At 43.7% G+C, this 17,490-nt stretch overlaps 1 protein-coding gene across 3 annotated transcripts in view; it reads right to left on the bottom strand.

Moving 5' to 3' along the window:
• METTL24 (methyltransferase like 24) overlaps nt 1–11,749 on the bottom strand; it is a 120,768-nt gene extending 109,019 nt beyond the window's left edge. Inside the window, exon 1 of one of the 3 annotated variants that reach the window (XM_059176871.1) lies at nt 11,239–11,749. In XM_059176871.1, coding sequence (XP_059032854.1) covers nt 11,239–11,556 — 318 coding nt within the window. In that variant the 5' untranslated portion in view covers nt 11,557–11,749. The remainder of the gene's footprint in view (nt 1–11,238) is intronic. The other 2 variants (XM_059176873.1, XM_059176872.1) reach the window with 2 other exon arrangements.
• Nucleotides 11,750–17,490: the final 5,741 nt, after the last annotated feature.

The following is a 17,490-nucleotide window of genomic DNA, read 5'->3' as shown; positions in this document are numbered from 1 at the left end:
TATACTATCCAAAGTAATCTACACATTTAATGTAATCTCTACCAAAATACCAATAGCATTTCTCACAGAACTAGAACAATCCTAAAATTTGAATGGAACCACAAAAGATCCCAAATAGCAAAAGCAACCTTGAAAAAAGAAAAACAAAATAAAAAGTATCACGACTGTAGACTTGAAGTTATATTACAAAGCTGTAGTAATCAAATATAGTATGGTACATAAACACACGCACACACACACACACACACACCTACACACACCAAATGATGTTAGGAAAACTGAACAGCTACATGCAAAAGAATAAAACTGAACCATTTCCTTACACCAACACAAAAATAAATTCAAACTGGATCAAGGACCTAAACGTGAGACCTGAAACCATAAAAATCCTAGAAGAGAACACAGGCAGCAATTTCTCTGACATTGCCATAGCAACATTTTTCTAGATATGTCTCCAGAGGCAAGGGAAACAAAAGCAAAAATAAACTATTAGGACTACATCAACATAAAAAAAACTTCTGTACAGCAAAGGAAATAATCAACAAAACAAAAGGGCAACCTACTGAATGGGAGAAGATATTTGCAAATGACAATTCCAATAAAAGGTTAGTATATAAAATATAAAGAACTGATATGGGGCACCTAGGTGGCTCAGTCAATTGGGTGTCTGCCTTCAGCTGAGGTCATGATCTCAGGGTCCTGGGGTAGAGCTCACATCAGGCTCCTTGCTCGGCAGGGAGTCTGCTTCTCCTTTTCCCTCTGTCCCTCTGCTCATGCTCTCTTTCTCAAATGAATAAAATCTTAAAAAAAAAAAAAGTACTGATATAATTCAGTGCCCAAATAAACAATCAATTTAAAAATGGGCGGAAGACATGAACAGACATTTCTCCAAAGAAGACATCCAGATGGTCAGCAGACACACGAAAAGATGGTCAACATCACTCATCATCCAGGAACTGCAAATCAAAACCACAATGAGATACCACCTCATACCTGTAGGAATGGCTAAAACCAAAAATGCAAGAAACAAGCAGCACTGGCAATGATATGGAGGAAAAGAAACACTCCTGCACCGTTGGGAATGCAAGCTGGTGCAGCCACTGTGGAAAACAGTATGGAGTTTCCTCAAAAAGTTAAAAATAGAGTTCCTCTATGATCCAATAATCACACTATTGGGTATTTACCAAAAAATACAAAAATACTAACTCAAAAGAATACATGCACCCTGATGTTTATAGCAGCATTATCTACAACAGCCAAATTATGGAAACAGCCCAAGTGTCCACCAACCGATGAATGGATAAAGAAGATCTGGCATATATACACAATGGAGTATCATTCAGCCATTAAAAAGAATGAAATCTTGACGTTTGCCACAACATGGGATGAAACTATAGTGTATTATGCTAAGTAAAATAGGCTGGTCCGAGAAAGACAAACACCATAGGGTTTCAATCATATGTGGAATTTAAGAAACAAAAGAAAAGAGCAAAGAAAATAAAGAGAGACAAACTCTTAACTATAGAGAACACACTGATGGTGACCAGAGGGAAGGAAGGGGGAGAGGACGGGTGAAGCATGGTTGGTGGGGATTAAACAGAACACTTCTCCTGATGAGCACTGAGTACTATATGGAATTGCTGAATCACTGTATTCCATACCTGCAACTAATACAATATTGTATGTTCATAATACTGGAATTAAAATAAAGATGTAATAAAAATAAAATAAAATAAATTTTATTAATAATAATTAATAATATAACAAATATAAAATTAATTAAAATAAACAATAATAAATATTTTATATTTTATTTATATTATATTTAAATATTATATTTAATTTTTATATTATTTATATTATTTTATTATTATAAAAAATAAAAATAAAATGTCAAGAGTAAAAGAAATATTAAATATCCCAATGAATATTGGGCTAAATTTATACCCCACAGAAATACATGCCTATAGCTTTCTGATGTCCAGGGGCCTGCTTCCCAGCCAGCAACATAAGGCTGAACAGAGACCTTCTCCATTGAAGGAACTAGTCCCACAGGCTAGGGGTTTCCACCTACATGTTCTAGTTTACTCTGCACAACTACCTTGTGGGGTAAGCACCACTGCTCTTCACAGAGGAGAAACCTGAAGTTCAGACCAGGTATGCCACATCCAGTAAGCAGCTGAGCAGAATTTAAACTTCCAACGTCAAGTATAAAAAGATGAGCCCATCTCACAGGGGAGGATTGATCATAACAAAGTATTTTCATGACATCAGCAAATCCGCATAAATAGGCCTCCGGGATCTCATGCGTTACCTTCACTGGTTTCCCCATATTCTACCCCCAAATCTGCTGGGCGATGAGACCTCCTTCCACATGTGATCTAATCCCTGGGCTCAAGGAGCATCTCATTAATCAGTACTTTTGAGTGATTTGTTGTGCTCTACTCAAAGTAGATGAAAAATAAAAACACTTGCTGTCATATTGTGCCCAACAGCCAACACTACACAACATGAGAATGGCCTCTGATTTGGGGCCAGTCCCAAGAACAAGCCTTTCAACTTGCTCCAACTAAAAGTAAGCGGTCTCCATGAAGATGGCTTGAAACATGGAGTCTGAGTCATCTCCCCAGAGGCTCATCTAGATGCATGGCTTCATTTAGTCAAAATTTGCTTTTCTTTTCCCCAGGAAAAAAAAACCCAAAAAACAAAAAAACCCTGTCGACCGTGATCCCATCACTACCCTGTGCGAGGAATCTAACATAAACAATGTCAATGAGAACCATTATATTTAACAAACTCCAGGACGTGCCCCAGCACTGTTTATAAGATCTAAATTGAGTCTTGCTTTAGTTCCCTGTTCTGCTAAATTCAGATGTCTGCTTCATTTTAGATCCAAGGCCCCTTGAAGAGAGCTTCCCAGGCTTTATTCAACATTGTCAAATGTGCATATTCAGAGAGGCGTTCAGAACAGCGAACGAGAAACATGACCTCGACCATGCCCATTCAGGTATAGACGACTGAAGGGCTCCCATACTGCGGTGGCGGAAGGGCTGCTACCCGGCTCCTCCAGCTCGCTGACTTCTGAGCCCATGGCAGGCCTCTGTCCTCCCCTACTGGGTCTCTGGCCCCTGGAGCATAAGCAGGAATGCTGGACAGGGCTTCCAGCTGGGACATTTACTAATGCCAGGCAAAATCCTCCAGAGTACTCAGCCCTCTGCCAAGGGGACGGGCAAGGTTCCAGATGGGGACTGTGCGGCCAGCCTGGGGTCCAAAGGGAGGATGACAATGGCATCGGGCGTCACCCCAACCCCACCTACCAGCAATGGACACGCAGCACAAGCAAGAAACACACTTGTGTTAGTTGGAGCCCTAAGATCTGAAAGTTGTTTGTGATCCCAGTATAAACTCACCCCGCCTGCCCGATACCCCAGACAAACGGTGCCGTGAACAAGGGCTTGATGTCTCTCGTGATAAGTTAGCGGATCTGTGTAATTTAGTATCTGAAGCTAAATGTAATTATCTTGTCAGGGAAAGATCCCTCGGCCCATAGTTCACTTGAACCCCAATCATCGTGTTCTAAAATCTGAATTAAACAGACCAAGCAAAACTGGAGAGAGAAAATTACAGTTGTAACCTTCCAAACCGCCAGTTCTAATTTATCGATCTGTCAAGGTTCTTAGTTATAAACAACAGAAACCACTACAGCTAGTTTAAGTAGAAAAGGAATTGATTAAAGATTTATTAGCCTGTAGAACCTCAAGGACAGGAGTATCACCCTCCTGCCAGTGTAGACTGCACTGGCCCACTCCTGGGCACGGACACCGTGGCTCCTTTCACCACCCTGGGCCCCGGATACCCCCACTGGAACCTCGGCCACCACGCCCCTCTGCCATCCTCCAGGCCGCTTGCTTCTTCCTATCTCTAAGGTACTAGCTAAACTCTCATGCAGGTATATCACGAACGCCGTCCAGGTGCCCAAGGAGTGAGAAAATCATCATCTGGCTTTTCTTCTTGGAAAGGTGGAGAATTCCTCAAACACAGGAGGGAAATTCAAAGGTGTGGTCAAAAGGAATGACCAATACCTAGTCCCTATGAGGTCACGAGTCATAGGAAAAAGGAAGGTCTTCAAGCTCATTTCAGCCCATAATCAGGTACCCATAATCAGGTTACCTGCCCCTTTCTGGGCTCTGCAGCTCTTCCTCAGAACCACTCAGGACTTCCTCCAGTGAATCACCATTTTCACCAGTCTCAGTGGACTTCTGTCACTTGCAACCCAGAGACTCTGAATACAGAAGTAATTCCATGTTAAAAAATCTCAAGCTAGCCAGTTGCAAACAGGGCTGTAAATATTCAGATGCACTGAAGAATTTTTCAGATTTTTTTTTTTTTTTTTTTTTTTTTTTTTTGCAAAGTAACTTCACATGGACAGGGAACAAAATGAAAGAACCTAAGACTTTGGTTTGAGAACCCTAGTTGGGATAATGGGCTGCATAATGATTACATTTACTTTGTCTACTAAAAGTCCTCACAAATAACTTTTTACTTAAAAAAAAAAAAAAGAAAAATATTGCATCTACAGAGATCTTGTGTGCATGTACCCAACTGAATAAAAAAATGACAAATATGCAGATGTCAACTTATTGCCAAATGCTACATGAAAATAAGGTTATCTATAAGAATATATCTAGCGAGATCTAGCTAACCAATAAATGAATAGCTAACCAATAAAGAAACATACACACAAAAGCACAGATGCTAGGCGTATTCACACAAACAAAAAACCTACACTCTGTTCCTAGGGGCTCAGGTTCAAGATCACTGAACTGGACTAGTTAGAATAATAGAATAAAATACGAGAAAAACAAAACCCTAATGGCGAAACTTGTACGATCCTTACACTAAGTCGTTAAGCAATGTCAAGGACTTGGCTTCTTAGAGTGACTTACAGAAGGTTTCCTTTTCTCTACGAATGGCTTCTGGGACAGGAAGGGGACTTTGGGGTCCTTGTTTCTGGCTTATGGCTAGAGCTGGCTGACGCAAGGTGAGTATCTGAAGACATCAAGCTGGAGTCTTGTTACCGTAGCCCTCTATCTAGGGAGAAGGTCAAGGGGAGCTGGGATTTCCCGAGCAGCCCTGCTCCTTCTCTGCCCAGAGCAGTCACTTAACGCTTCCTCTAATTCAGTGAGAAATTCTAAGTTTTCCCAATATATTTCTTCAATTTTTTGTCTGTTTTGGCTTTTTTTGCTTAAGCTAGGTCACAGTCCATTCTTTCTTGTTTACAACCAAAAGAACATTCCATTGACTAAGTATACTCCTCTACCATCTTACTCTCCCCATTAACCAACTCCAGCCTTAGGCAACTCATCTTCTTTACTAGGAATGACGAAAAAGGACCTTTAGCTTCTGTTCCTCTAATTTTTGTATGCCCTGTGGCCATTGCACTTAGCAGCATTGACCTCACTTGTCACTTTTTAATTAAAACAATTGTGAATTTTGACTCTGGCTAAGAGGTTGCAACTTCAAATGCCTTCTGAGATCAGACAGGTAAAGTAGATGGAGAGAGTGCGGAGCTGGATTCCGCTGGACACTATGCGTCCCATCTAACCCTTACATTCAAATACTTCAAACACTGTACTGTACAGTTCAAAATGAAATTCCTCATGGGCCAAATCTACCTCCTGAGCCATCCACTAACAGCCCAGCTGGCTATTAGTTTAAGTTACAGATGGTCCTACTCTGTAAGACTCCTACAACTCAATTTTGTTTCAGTCATTGGAATAGGATAAAAATGCTTCTTGCACAGCAAATTTTCCCACCCTCTCTTAGAGAAAACTCCACAGGCAGGGCGCCTGGGTGGCTCAGTCATTAAGTGTCTACCTTCGGCTCAGGTCATGATCCCAGGGTTCTGGGATTGAGCCCCGCATCGGGCTCCCTGCTCAGTGGGAAATCTGCTTCTCTCCCTCCCACTCCCCCTGCTTGTGTTCCCGCTCTTTTTATATCTCTCTATCAAATAAACAAATAAAATCTTAGGAAGGAAGGCAGGCAGGCTCCACAGGTCAGTGAGGGGACCCATGTGAGGTCTCCAGAGAACTCGAGGGCTTCTTTTGAAAGAAGTTTATCAATGCTGGTAGATTCCTGCTTTTGTGGGTCTCATGGCAAGTGAAGCAGGCTCTTGTTACTTTCTATGAATCACAGAATAAAGAGCCAAACTCCTTGGAAGCACAAGGACTCCAAAGGTGTCATAGCACAGATGGAAAAAACCCGGATGCCGACCAGTCTTGACAGTCTCCAGTTTAACTACACAGCTCTGATTCTCTTCACAGACTAAAAGGGAAATCCAATTTGAGAAAATGGATAGGGTTTTCTTTTCCTTGGAAAATGGACTGGACAAATGGCACACAAGAACCTAAAATTGTTGGAAAACAATGGCGCTTCCGTCAGCAGTTCCTTCGCCCACAGAATGCTCTCGGAGGAGCTGTGGGGTTTGGAAGTAGTGCAGAGGCCTACTCCCCAGGCTCAGGCACATCAAAGTTTTAATCAAAACCTGCTTTTCTTTCTGAAACCAAGCAACTGCTATTTCACACCCACATATTGCTGGGGCTCATTCAATTACCCTCAACGACTTTGTTTAAAATGAAAATGCTTTCCCTCCTGAGGACAGTGTGAGAGCACTGATTAATGCTGTTCCCTGAGGGACAGAAATGTAAGTACACAGCAAAAATCCAGGTAGCTGGAAACTACTGCTGGGTCTCTTTTACAAGCCCTTCAAACCTACCTGCCAAGTATTTGGTAAGAATAAGGACTTACAGGGCAGTTGGCTCTATCAAGGGGGTATACTGTGTATCTTCCTCTTCCCCCTTGATGAAAATCACAGAATTATAAAACTAAGATGTCGTGAAGTGAGGAAGAAAGACCGAATTTTTCCATATGGTTTTACAGAAGAGGAAACAGCTTTTTTTTTTTTTTTTTCCTGACACACTGTTCCACAGGATCTGTAACTAACAAACCAAACAGCACATCGCTGGGTTCTGTGGCTCTGTGACTCAGACGTCACTTTTCTCCCCGACACATTAAATGTCAAGTAAAATACCTCCAATAAGAGAGAAGAAATTTCTTTGGGAAGCCTGGCTCCCTGTGTTGAGTGCCTCTCCTGCATAAAGGAGCCCTAGGTTGTGCTGCTGTCTTTTACATGGTTTGCTAACCTCTAAGACAAACATCTACCCAGGACTGCATAAAGAAGCATAATCCGGGGGTGCCAGGTGGCTCAGTGGGTTAAGCGTCTGACTCTTGATTTCGGCTCAGGTCAGGATCTCTTGGCCTGAGCCCCGCCTCAGGATCCACACTTAGCAGGCAGTCTGCTTGAGATTCTCTTGTTCCCTCTCCCTCTGCCCCTCCCCCCTCACTCTAAATAAATAAATAAATAAATAAAATCTTTAAAAAAACAAAAAAAGAAGAAAGCATAAGTCATGGAGACCTATCTTAGTGCTCAACAAATACCCCCCACAAAACACTGCACCCATGTGATCACGGCCCATGTCTAAAACAGAGAAACCAGAAAGAAACAGGGAGGAGAAAAAAAAGAATTACTGGAAAATGTTTATGCATGTGTGGTATGCAGATCTGGGAGCCTAAGAGCTCTGAGGGAAGGCTTCTGTATGTACAAAAGTGCGCAGGTTGCAGGGCAGTCCTAACCCAAAAAGGCAGTATTTGTGTGTCATCTGCTTCCATTTCACAATGCCCTAAGTTTACAACCTCTGCTGTGAAAGAAGATGTAATATTCAGAGCCAGGTCTTGCATGGCTGGTGAAACAGAGATGGAGGAAAGAGGGGGAGAATTATATGAGGACTACACTTCTCTTTTTTATAACAGATTATTTTCTGGAAGAGAAGCATAAACTGTGATTAAAGTGACAATATAATTGCAGAATTTTTGTGCCTCCAACACCTGCAAAGGAAGCACGTGGACAAGAAACCCTCGGCAGCCCAATTATTTCACGCAGGTTTTCAACCACCCCGAAACCAAAAGGCGTCCTCAAAATAGAATGGAACTTTCTCTCCTTCGCCAATCTGGTAGGTGCCTTCCACAAAGTAACCAAGAACCTAAATCACATTGTTTACCATTATTCTCAACAAACAAAATTTAAATAAAGTGAGATCTAAGGTTTTTAAGCACAGAACTTTCAAACCTTCATTATACCAATTATTTAATGCCATATGGAGCTTACATTTCACATCTTGATAGGAGGCTAAAAAAGGAACAAGATTTGTCCCCAGGGAGATAAGAGATCTCAAGCTCTGTTCCCAGAAGTGGGAGAACAGATTAGATAACTGGTCTTCTCCGTTTTGAGGAATGTTTTAATTCAACTGAAAAAAAAAAAAAAAAGGCAAAATGAAACAAATTCCAGATTCCCACTATCTAGGAATGTGAGGAAGTTAGAATGTATATCTTGAAAAAAAATAAATAAATAGATAGCTGGGAGAAAGGAAATCCAGGGACAATTCTTCCTTAGGAAGCTAAAAAATTAAACAGTATTTTAAAAATAACAATAAACTTAATTCTTTCTTATACATTTTTAACCAAAGACATTTAGAGTTACCATAATAGGCTGAGATACTAAGATTCTTTTATATATATATATATATATATATATATATATATATTTTTTTTTTTTTTTTTTTTTTTTTTTTTTTACATATCGGTGTCTCGGGAGTAAGCATTTCCTAGGCGTCACTCTGGGAAATACAATCCTTTCCACAAGCACAACTGTGGAAACAAAACACTCAATCTTCAATGAATTACCAGGTCTTAACACAGACAAAGCAACTCACAAATCAGAATGCATCTCTGTTGTCATTCCCAACTGGGGAAAGATCAGCATAGAAGGAAGTAGGACAGATAGGGGAAGGTTTCCAAGCGATGACCCCTGACCTGACCGTTCAAGGACAGAAAGGACATAAATCCTGGGAAAGGAGTATGGCCCCACCCACAAGTAAGAGCATCCACGTAAGCCAAAGGAATAAAGATAGTTTACAACAAGCAACCATTTGGGAAATGGCTGAGACTAAAGACCGATGACTGAATGTTAAAGCTATGATTACTGAGTGCTTGTAACATGCCAGACTCTAGACATATATTTTCTCTTGTTTTTTTTCCAATTAATTTTAATAAAACAGAGCCCCCGGGATCAGACGCAGGTGACTTGGTTCTGGTAGCCACCCTCACTCCCTAGTTGACCTCTACAGTCTCATGGCTTTAGTCCCACTTGTACACTGAGGACTCCCACATCTCTATCTTAAGCCTGGACGTTTCCTCCAATTCCAAACTCGTATGCCCAACTGCCTGTTTGACATTTCCACCTGGATGTCAAAAAAATATCTCAAACTCAACATGTTTAAAAACAACCTCCTGATTTCTGTCCAGCACCGCCCCCCCAAAAAAACCAAAGCTGAACAGTAACAAAAACTCTCCTCCTCCCCCCATCTTCAAAATATAACCAGAATCAGATCACTCCTCACACCTCCACCTCTACCACCGCATGTAAGCCACGGTCATCTCCAGCCTGAATCACGGCAGCAGACTCCTCAAGGGGATGGACGTGAACTTTCCCTTGAGGGACCCTCTGAGTCTGCGCATTCCAACCCTTTCCATTTGCAGGACAGGCTCCAGTTACTGTTGTCTGAAGCGGAGACCAAGATTTAAGAGTGATTCTTGGACAGGTGACAACAGAAACAACAGAGGCTGAGGGCGGGTATGAGAGGAAAACTACAGGGAAGGGTTGAAGGGACCTCTGAGGACGGAGAGAAACAAAAGAACTTGAACTTTAAAGAAATATCAAGTCCTAAGTCAAATATCCCCTCACAGTTAGCCTTTTTTGACTCCTCAGCCAGAGTGCAAGACTGTAAGTAGTACAGTATTGGTCCCATTACTAGAAGCCTAAGGTGAGTGCCTCCCTCAGCCGACTTTGAACTCTTCTGGGCCCCCAGCACCTGATGAAGCATCTGGAACATGGGAAGCCCTTGGCAAAGGTGTGCTGGTGGCGTAAAGTGGTACCATGTTCATTTAAGCACCTCAGGAGCATGGAGAAGGAAGTCAAAGAGCAAAATAAGACTTTACTTGGGAAGTGAGGTTTCAGAAATAGAAAAAAAGTATTTGAGCTGATCCAGGAAGGTAACACTGATGGCCAGCTGCGTACAGCAGGGGTATTATGCGTCAGAGGCAAGGCCTGGGGGGAAAGAAAACAGGGGAAGAAATGGTGGCTGTGACACAGAAAGTAGGTTAGACTGGGAAGCTAAAGAAAGCAGCAGAGTGAAAGGAAGAGTTCTCCCTCTCCCCAGGAGGCGGGTGGTGGGGGACAGGAAGTGTTTAAAAGAAAAAAGGATGCAACCGGGGAACAGAGAGAAGTTGCCTGCCGGAGAGGATGCAGTTAGGGTTAATGGGCTATGAGGCCCAGGCCAGCTCAGCTCTGACCTGCAGCTCTTAAAATGACTGAGCTCCAAAAGGAGGGTGAGGAGGCCAGAGGCTTACCAACCAACCAGAGGTTAAACTTGAACCACTCACTGAGGTGTGAGCCAAGAAGTTAATACGGTAGGAAGAGCAACACTGTCGAGGGCTGTGATACAAACCTAGGTTATTACTCAGTCCTCGAGGTTCCCACTCGCTGGCCATCAGGAGGACCTCGGCTTCTCACCCTGCACCCATCACCCTGCCAATGTCTTCGGCGCCACTGAAGGGAAATTAGGCTGGAAAGTGGATCTCCATCACCGCGACGAAGGTACAGTGGAAAAGCCACACACAGTGGCTATGCTGCCGGCTTTGTCCGGGCCTCAAGGAGAAAACCAGTGGGGAAGCACAGAATAGAAACGACACCCCAACACCTTGCTTTTCCTTCCGCTGCCCATCACTCACACCCTCTCCTCACTAAAATGCAAGCTCCTTGAGAGCAGGGCTTGGTCCTTCCTGGCTGGCTGCGCGCCTGGCGGGGGGGGGGGGGGGGGGGGGGCTCTGGCACGCAATGGACGCCGAGCAGATACTGGAGCACACTGGGCTCGGTCCTGCTGCGTTATATGTGGGCACTGAAGGATGCCACCACTGGAGCCGCCAGAGAGGGCTGAGGTGGGAGAAGCGAAGACTTCTCTTAAGGTCCAGTGGGGCGGCCTGCCGGGGCCGAGCGGGGATCTCTGGGCGCGCCCAAGAGGGGATTCGGGTGTCAGGCCCAAGAATGCACCGTTTGCAACTGACCTTCCGGCGGGGATGCCCGGGCGGGGCGCAGCAGCCCGGCTCCGGCGTCCCGCTCCCGCCGCCCTCCGGAGGCGCGCGGCGCCCGCTGCGCACGTAGGTCACCTGCCTCCTGCTGGCGCCGCGGGGCGGGCCGGGCGCGGGCGGCAGGTGCGGCCCCGGCGGCCGGGGAGCCGGGCCCGGCGGGGCACTGCGGGCCGGAGGTCGGGACCCGGAGGGCCGCAGCTCCGCGCACAGCCGCAGGCCGAGCAGCAGCGCGGCGCCGAGCACACACCGGCGCAGGGCGCCGCAGCCCCTCCCGGGAGGCCTCTCCCGTGCCATGGCGGGGGCCCGGGCCCGGGGCTGTGATCAGCGTTCCGCGCGCCCTGCCAGGACGGCCGCGGGGACGAGCCGCCCACGGTGGGAACTCCCCCGCGGGCCGGGGCGCGGGCTCGGACCCGCCTCCCTCCCTGCGGTCCAGCACAGCCTCGGTGTAACCTTATCCTGCCCAGCCCAGCGCGCGGGGCCACGGGAACGGGCGAGGGGCGCCCTGCCGGGCGGGGGTTTGGGGGCGCAGGCGGCTTGGAGGGGCAAGAACCCAAACCCTGGGGGCGGGGGCGTCTCTAGGGGGCGCCCTCCACCCCGGCCTCCAGAGCCTGGCGGAGTCGGAAAGCTACATGGCCAGAAAAAGCGCATTCCTAGCAGGGTCCTTAATGGGTGGTAACTTCGTTTTCTAGCATTAGTATTGTTGGGGAAACACAGGAGGATAGGTGAGCTGCCAGGTTTTGCTACAAGGAGCGAGTTCTGATTGACAAGCAGTTTGTGCCATTAATCACAAGATAAAAATATATCGCACTTAGGCTCGGGCTTACAACTTCTCTCCCTCAAGAAAGAGGGGAGGGGGAGGAGAGAATAGCACCTGATACCGAATAATCAAATTAGAGTTATTCCATTTCTAAATTCTGCCTGAAGCCAATCCATGCTTTCTCTCCGTGTTATGAAATGTGTGGGGGTGAAGGAGAGGGAAAGAGCCAGTGAAGACATCTGACAGCAGGGAGAGAGAACAGAAGTTACCATGGCATGATGTAAATCAAATTAATTTAGCTCCAAACACACCTCCCTGCTGTCTTGCAGAGATACAGAAGGACAAATTTATCTTTCGGCAAAATGCTCCCCAGCTGGTATTTCCATCACCACCTTGACCTTAATTAATCAGGTTGAATGCTCACAGGCTGGAGTCCGGTTTTGACTGTTCATTTTCAATTGTTAGGATTCTTTCACACAACCTGTTTGAAGTTTGGGCTTGGGGTTTACGTTTGGATTTGGGTTTGTTTTCTTTAGCCGTGGCCACTTCTTTTTATGTTCTACACTTCTATTTTCTATACTTCTACAGGAAACTAGCCCCCCTGACCTAGCCTCTTCCCTAACAGCCTGCAGCATAGACACAGAAACCAAATATGGAGCTCCCTTCCCCCCACTCCCTGAATCTCAGGAATTTTCCTTAAGGAGCCCTCCTCTCTAAAATCTGTCTAGCTTCAGAAAGAGCCAATCTATTCTTTGTCACAGTACAAAGCATTTGGGCTATTTCTCTACATCTAACAGCCCAATCTAGTCCATTCCCTGGGCCACACAGTCCTTAGGCTCCTGAATGCTCCATTATAATGGACTTTTGTTTTTTCCTTAGATGCAGCCCTCAGGCTTTGTTTTAAAGAATCCAAGCAAGTATATTTCCCCCCCACACACCCAAATTTTTAGAGAAAACCTCACATTCTGTGACTATTTAATGAGTTTGGGTGTCAGACTTGAGCTATGTGCTGAATCAGGACTCTGCCTTTCAGCAGCTGTAAGACTCTGGATGAAGTATTTCACCTTTCTCAGCCTCCATTCTCTCGTGTGTAAATAGACCTACGTTTCTGGTAGGATACAGAGATTGCATAAAATAGTAAACCTTCAGTAACGTAAATAATACCTGTTTCACAGAAGGCATTCAGCTGATTACTTACCATTAAAGAAAACCCTGGATGTTACCATGAAAAATGAAATTTAAGCACCGATTCCAAAGTAGATCTTAAGAATGTATAAGGAATTTGTAAGTATCTTATACCTTGTCTAGAATTAGGAGCTTCCAACAGTTGCAAAAAACAATGATTAAGACTCCCAGACCTGCTCCATTCAGTTGTATAATGATGTAAAACCATTAAAGACATGATGTGTATTGTGTTTGATCAACCTGGATCGCCAAAGTCTGATGTAGACTTTGCTAGAGGTTTTATTTTCTGTGCAACCAGTAACAGTGCCGCTAACTAAATAAGTAATCTTTTGAAGATTATGATCTCACTAATTTATGCCCTCTGCTCACGTGCTGAGTTAGTCTCCAGGGGGGAAATATGAGAAGTATCCTGTATGATGAAAATGGGGATATTTAACAAGAGTCTGAACTGGAGATGGGAGGGGGCACACAGAACAGTGTCGCTCTTGAAGAAAATGGGCAAGATGACCTCATATTTTCCCTTATCTCATCTCTATGGTTCTCTAATAATGTTTCCATTATGAGGAAAAAATCCGAATAATGGAGGGCATATTTAAATGCCCTTTTCCCTCACCTTTTACAACTGTCTCTATGCATTTATTACTAATAAAAAAGAACTGTTTATGTGTATGCAACATCATTAATTTTCTAGGAAGAAATTTCCCATTTTTAACTTCCACACATTTCCGTGTGTCATGGAGGATAATGAATAGTGCAGGGGGTTAGTTGGTGGGCTGGAGAGGAAAATCTGATCCCGGCCGTAGCTGACAAGCCATCCTTCATCCACAACATTTGCTTTTCTCATGGAGTTGAACCTGTCATGTTTGTTTCTGGATATGTTTCAAAAATGCAGATAATCACTAGCCACTGAGTCATAGGTTGGTTACTTAAATGTGCAGGTCAGTAAACCACAAAAGCAGTCTTCATCAGATCACAAATTATATCCTTCTTGAGGTTTCAGCCAGCAAAATGAGTAAAACAGAACATTTTGACCGCTAATCTCCTAGACACCGTACATTTAAGTGAGCACACGTGTGGTAGTGTAGTGGTTTTCAATCAAAGGTCATTTTGCCTCCCCGAGGACACTTGGCAATTTCTGAAGACATTTTTGGTTGCTACCACGGGCGAGGGCAGGCGGAAGATGCAACTGGCCATCTAATGGGGGAAGAGACCGGGTATGCTGCAAGACAGCCTCAAATGCAGAGAATGGCATTCCACAACAAAGAATTATCCAGCCCCAAATGTCAGTAGAGCTGAGGAACCTTGCTGTCACGATAGACATTAATAGGGCAATTTTTAATTACAAACTGTCCAAAGAGAGAACAGAAGCTGAGAAAGGATCCTTACCTCTCCAAAGTGGTTGTTTCCCTTTCACTATGAAGTATCCTGCCTGAATTAAAGTAATAAAATTTAGAAAGGACTAGAACCCCACCCCTACCCAATACATGTAATACATGCTCATTGAGGAAAATGTACACAAAGCAAAAGAAGATCTCAACAACCATTCATATAATCATGATTCAGAGATAGCTGTCCCATGAGACCGTTTCCTATGCATATATGCATATAGTTTACGAAAATGAAAACATGCATATTTATCATCTGCTCTTATATATGGTACAAATATTTACCTATTAAATCATATGATGTCTGGGATTTGGTTAGAAATAATCCAGTGGGAGAGGTGAGAAATAGCCTGGGGTATAAATGAAGCAACAAGAGCTTTGAGTTCATAATTGTTGTAACTAAATGATGGGGTTCACAGATCTCTATTATTGAGCATGTTTGAAGTTTTTCATAATAAAAAGGTCATTAAACAGTAATCTATTATCCTACAACATCATTTTTAATGGCACACGTGTTGTAATTAAACCAATCTTTGTTGGTTGAATAATTAGGTCATTTCCAAGTTTTCATTTTATAAACAGTGCTGAGATAGACATCTCTGTACCTAAATCTGTTGGATCCAAGATGGACTGAAAGGAAAGAAAGAGGTCACAGATGATTCCGAAGATTTTCCAGAGTAATTGGAGGAGCGGAATTGCCGTTAACTGAGAAAGAAAAGATTGGGGTGGAAATCAAGAGTTTGATCTGAGAGGTCTAATGAAATGTGGGCTGAAAACCACTCATGAGATTTGGCACCATGATGCCTTGTTTATTATCATCTTTCCCAACTAGAATGAAAGCCAGAGTTCAGGAACTTTGCTTTGGTTATTTCTACAATCCCAATTCCTAGAACTGTATTTGGCATGTGATATGCATTGAATAAATAACCATTGAAATAAAGAGGAAAAAGTGAATCAAATATGTATGCATTTGTAATTGGTGATGATTCTTAAGAGTAGAATTGCTGAGTTAAAGCAAAATTGTAGGTCTTTTGATATGAAGTGCTATTACTAATTTTTCAATGCACCAAAAAAGCCCAGATCAATCCCATTCAAAGGCCATCAACTATTGCTTTGTTGGCATCAGTGGGAAACCTCAAAAAATAGCTTGAGCCAGCCTCTGGCAAACAGATGGACCAAGCCATTTATTTTTAGTTCCCTCCCACTCTGCCATCACTGCACTTGAACCCACATTTGATTCCTCCTCAAATGCCCATCTCAACCTGTATCCTACATAGGATTGTGTCAATCAGTTTTATCCTCCCCAGCCTAAGGATATAGCTACATGTTAAGATACCAGTTCAATATCAGAAACATCCATGTTAAAGGAAGAACTCACCAAGATGGAAGTTTTCAATGTCTAGAAGAACAAAGTCATAATACTGTGTTCTCCCAGGCCTGGTGTTTAACTTACTCCAGCATTTTTGGACTTGCTTAATCTTTCTTCTACCTAGGCTGCTCCTCAAACATACAGTGGAGTCTTACCTCCATACGCCTGCAGTGCCCTGCATGGGGTGGGTCTCAACCACAACCCTGGAATGGTCGACAGACAGACATCACACCCAACCAGGTGGGACATCACACCCAACCAAGATAGCACTTTTCTTCTTGCTCAGCCATCCTACCCAAAAAAAGAATCATACTCAAACCTATATTGGATGACTCAAAGGTACTATCAGTACATTTTTGACCCAAGGGTGTTGGGAAGAGTCAGGAAATGCTTCATGGAAACTGTTGGAAAAGAGAAACTAAAATGAAAAGTGTGGGTATGGGGAGAATGGAACATGGATGGGGTGGAAATTATGTGGTGGATGGCTCTTAGGTAAGCCCTCCACCTGGACATGAAGTTCAAAAAACACACAGCGCGCATTCGCGCCCGCGCGCACGCGCGCGCACACACACACACACACACACACACACATTGGATTCTGAAAACATATCTGAGATATCGTCAGATAGGTTTATTTACAGACATTAACTCCCACAATGAGACTGTTCTGGATTTTATGACAATGAAGAAGCTTAGGTTAAGAATTATCAAAACATTGCCTCTTTCCTAGGACCACCTATGGAGCATTTCCCCTCCCTCACCCTTGGTTCATCTTATCATTATGACACAGGCCAGAAATAATCTCCTGGCTGGAGACCACTTTGAAGTCAGAAACATTCCTGGTTGAAATTTTCCCAAAGTCAAGGGCTTAAAAAAAAAAACAAAAAAAAAACCTTTGAAGGTCAGATAAGATCACCAGGGAACTGACAGGATAAAGTGGAGCTCAGCATACCCAAAGGCAAAAAATCTCCAGGCTCTGTCATTTCAACTTAGCTTGTGAATATATTAAAAAATCCTGAGGTCAAAAGCCATTTTACTTTCTCATCACATTACCACTTTAGCCCTGGAGAAAGCATAAAAACTCTATTATTTTCAGACCATGATGCAGGGATTCTCAGACTCATGCCTGCTGGAGAACCACCTAGGGAGCTGTTTAAATGTAGGTCAGAAGCCCCACCTCCAGAGATTAAGTCAGAGGCGAGTCTCCAAATCTTTATTTTAATGTGTTTCAGGTGGTTCATGATTAAACTTTTTGAAGTCTTGGCACAGGGGTCCCCCTCCCCTGCCATGGAAACGGTTGAGAGTCAAGGGTGAGATGTAAGGAGCCCTTTCTACAAGGTGTCCGTGTATCCACACCTTCAAATGTCCCCCCCTACAAGCCTCTAAGTACAGTTACTAAGAAAGTTTTAAGAATGAACAAAGGGTCTTCATATTCAAAAGTTCAGGAGCCCCTTTATTATTTTTTTTTTAAGATTTTATTTATTTATTTGACAGACAGAGATCACAAGCAGGCAGAGAGGTGAGGAAGCAGG

The sequence above is a fragment of the Mustela lutreola genome, chromosome 6 (assembly GCF_030435805.1).
Source record: "Mustela lutreola isolate mMusLut2 chromosome 6, mMusLut2.pri, whole genome shotgun sequence".
Taxonomy (NCBI): Eukaryota; Metazoa; Chordata; class Mammalia; order Carnivora; family Mustelidae; genus Mustela; species Mustela lutreola.
This window is presented reverse-complemented; position numbering and strand designations above follow the sequence as displayed.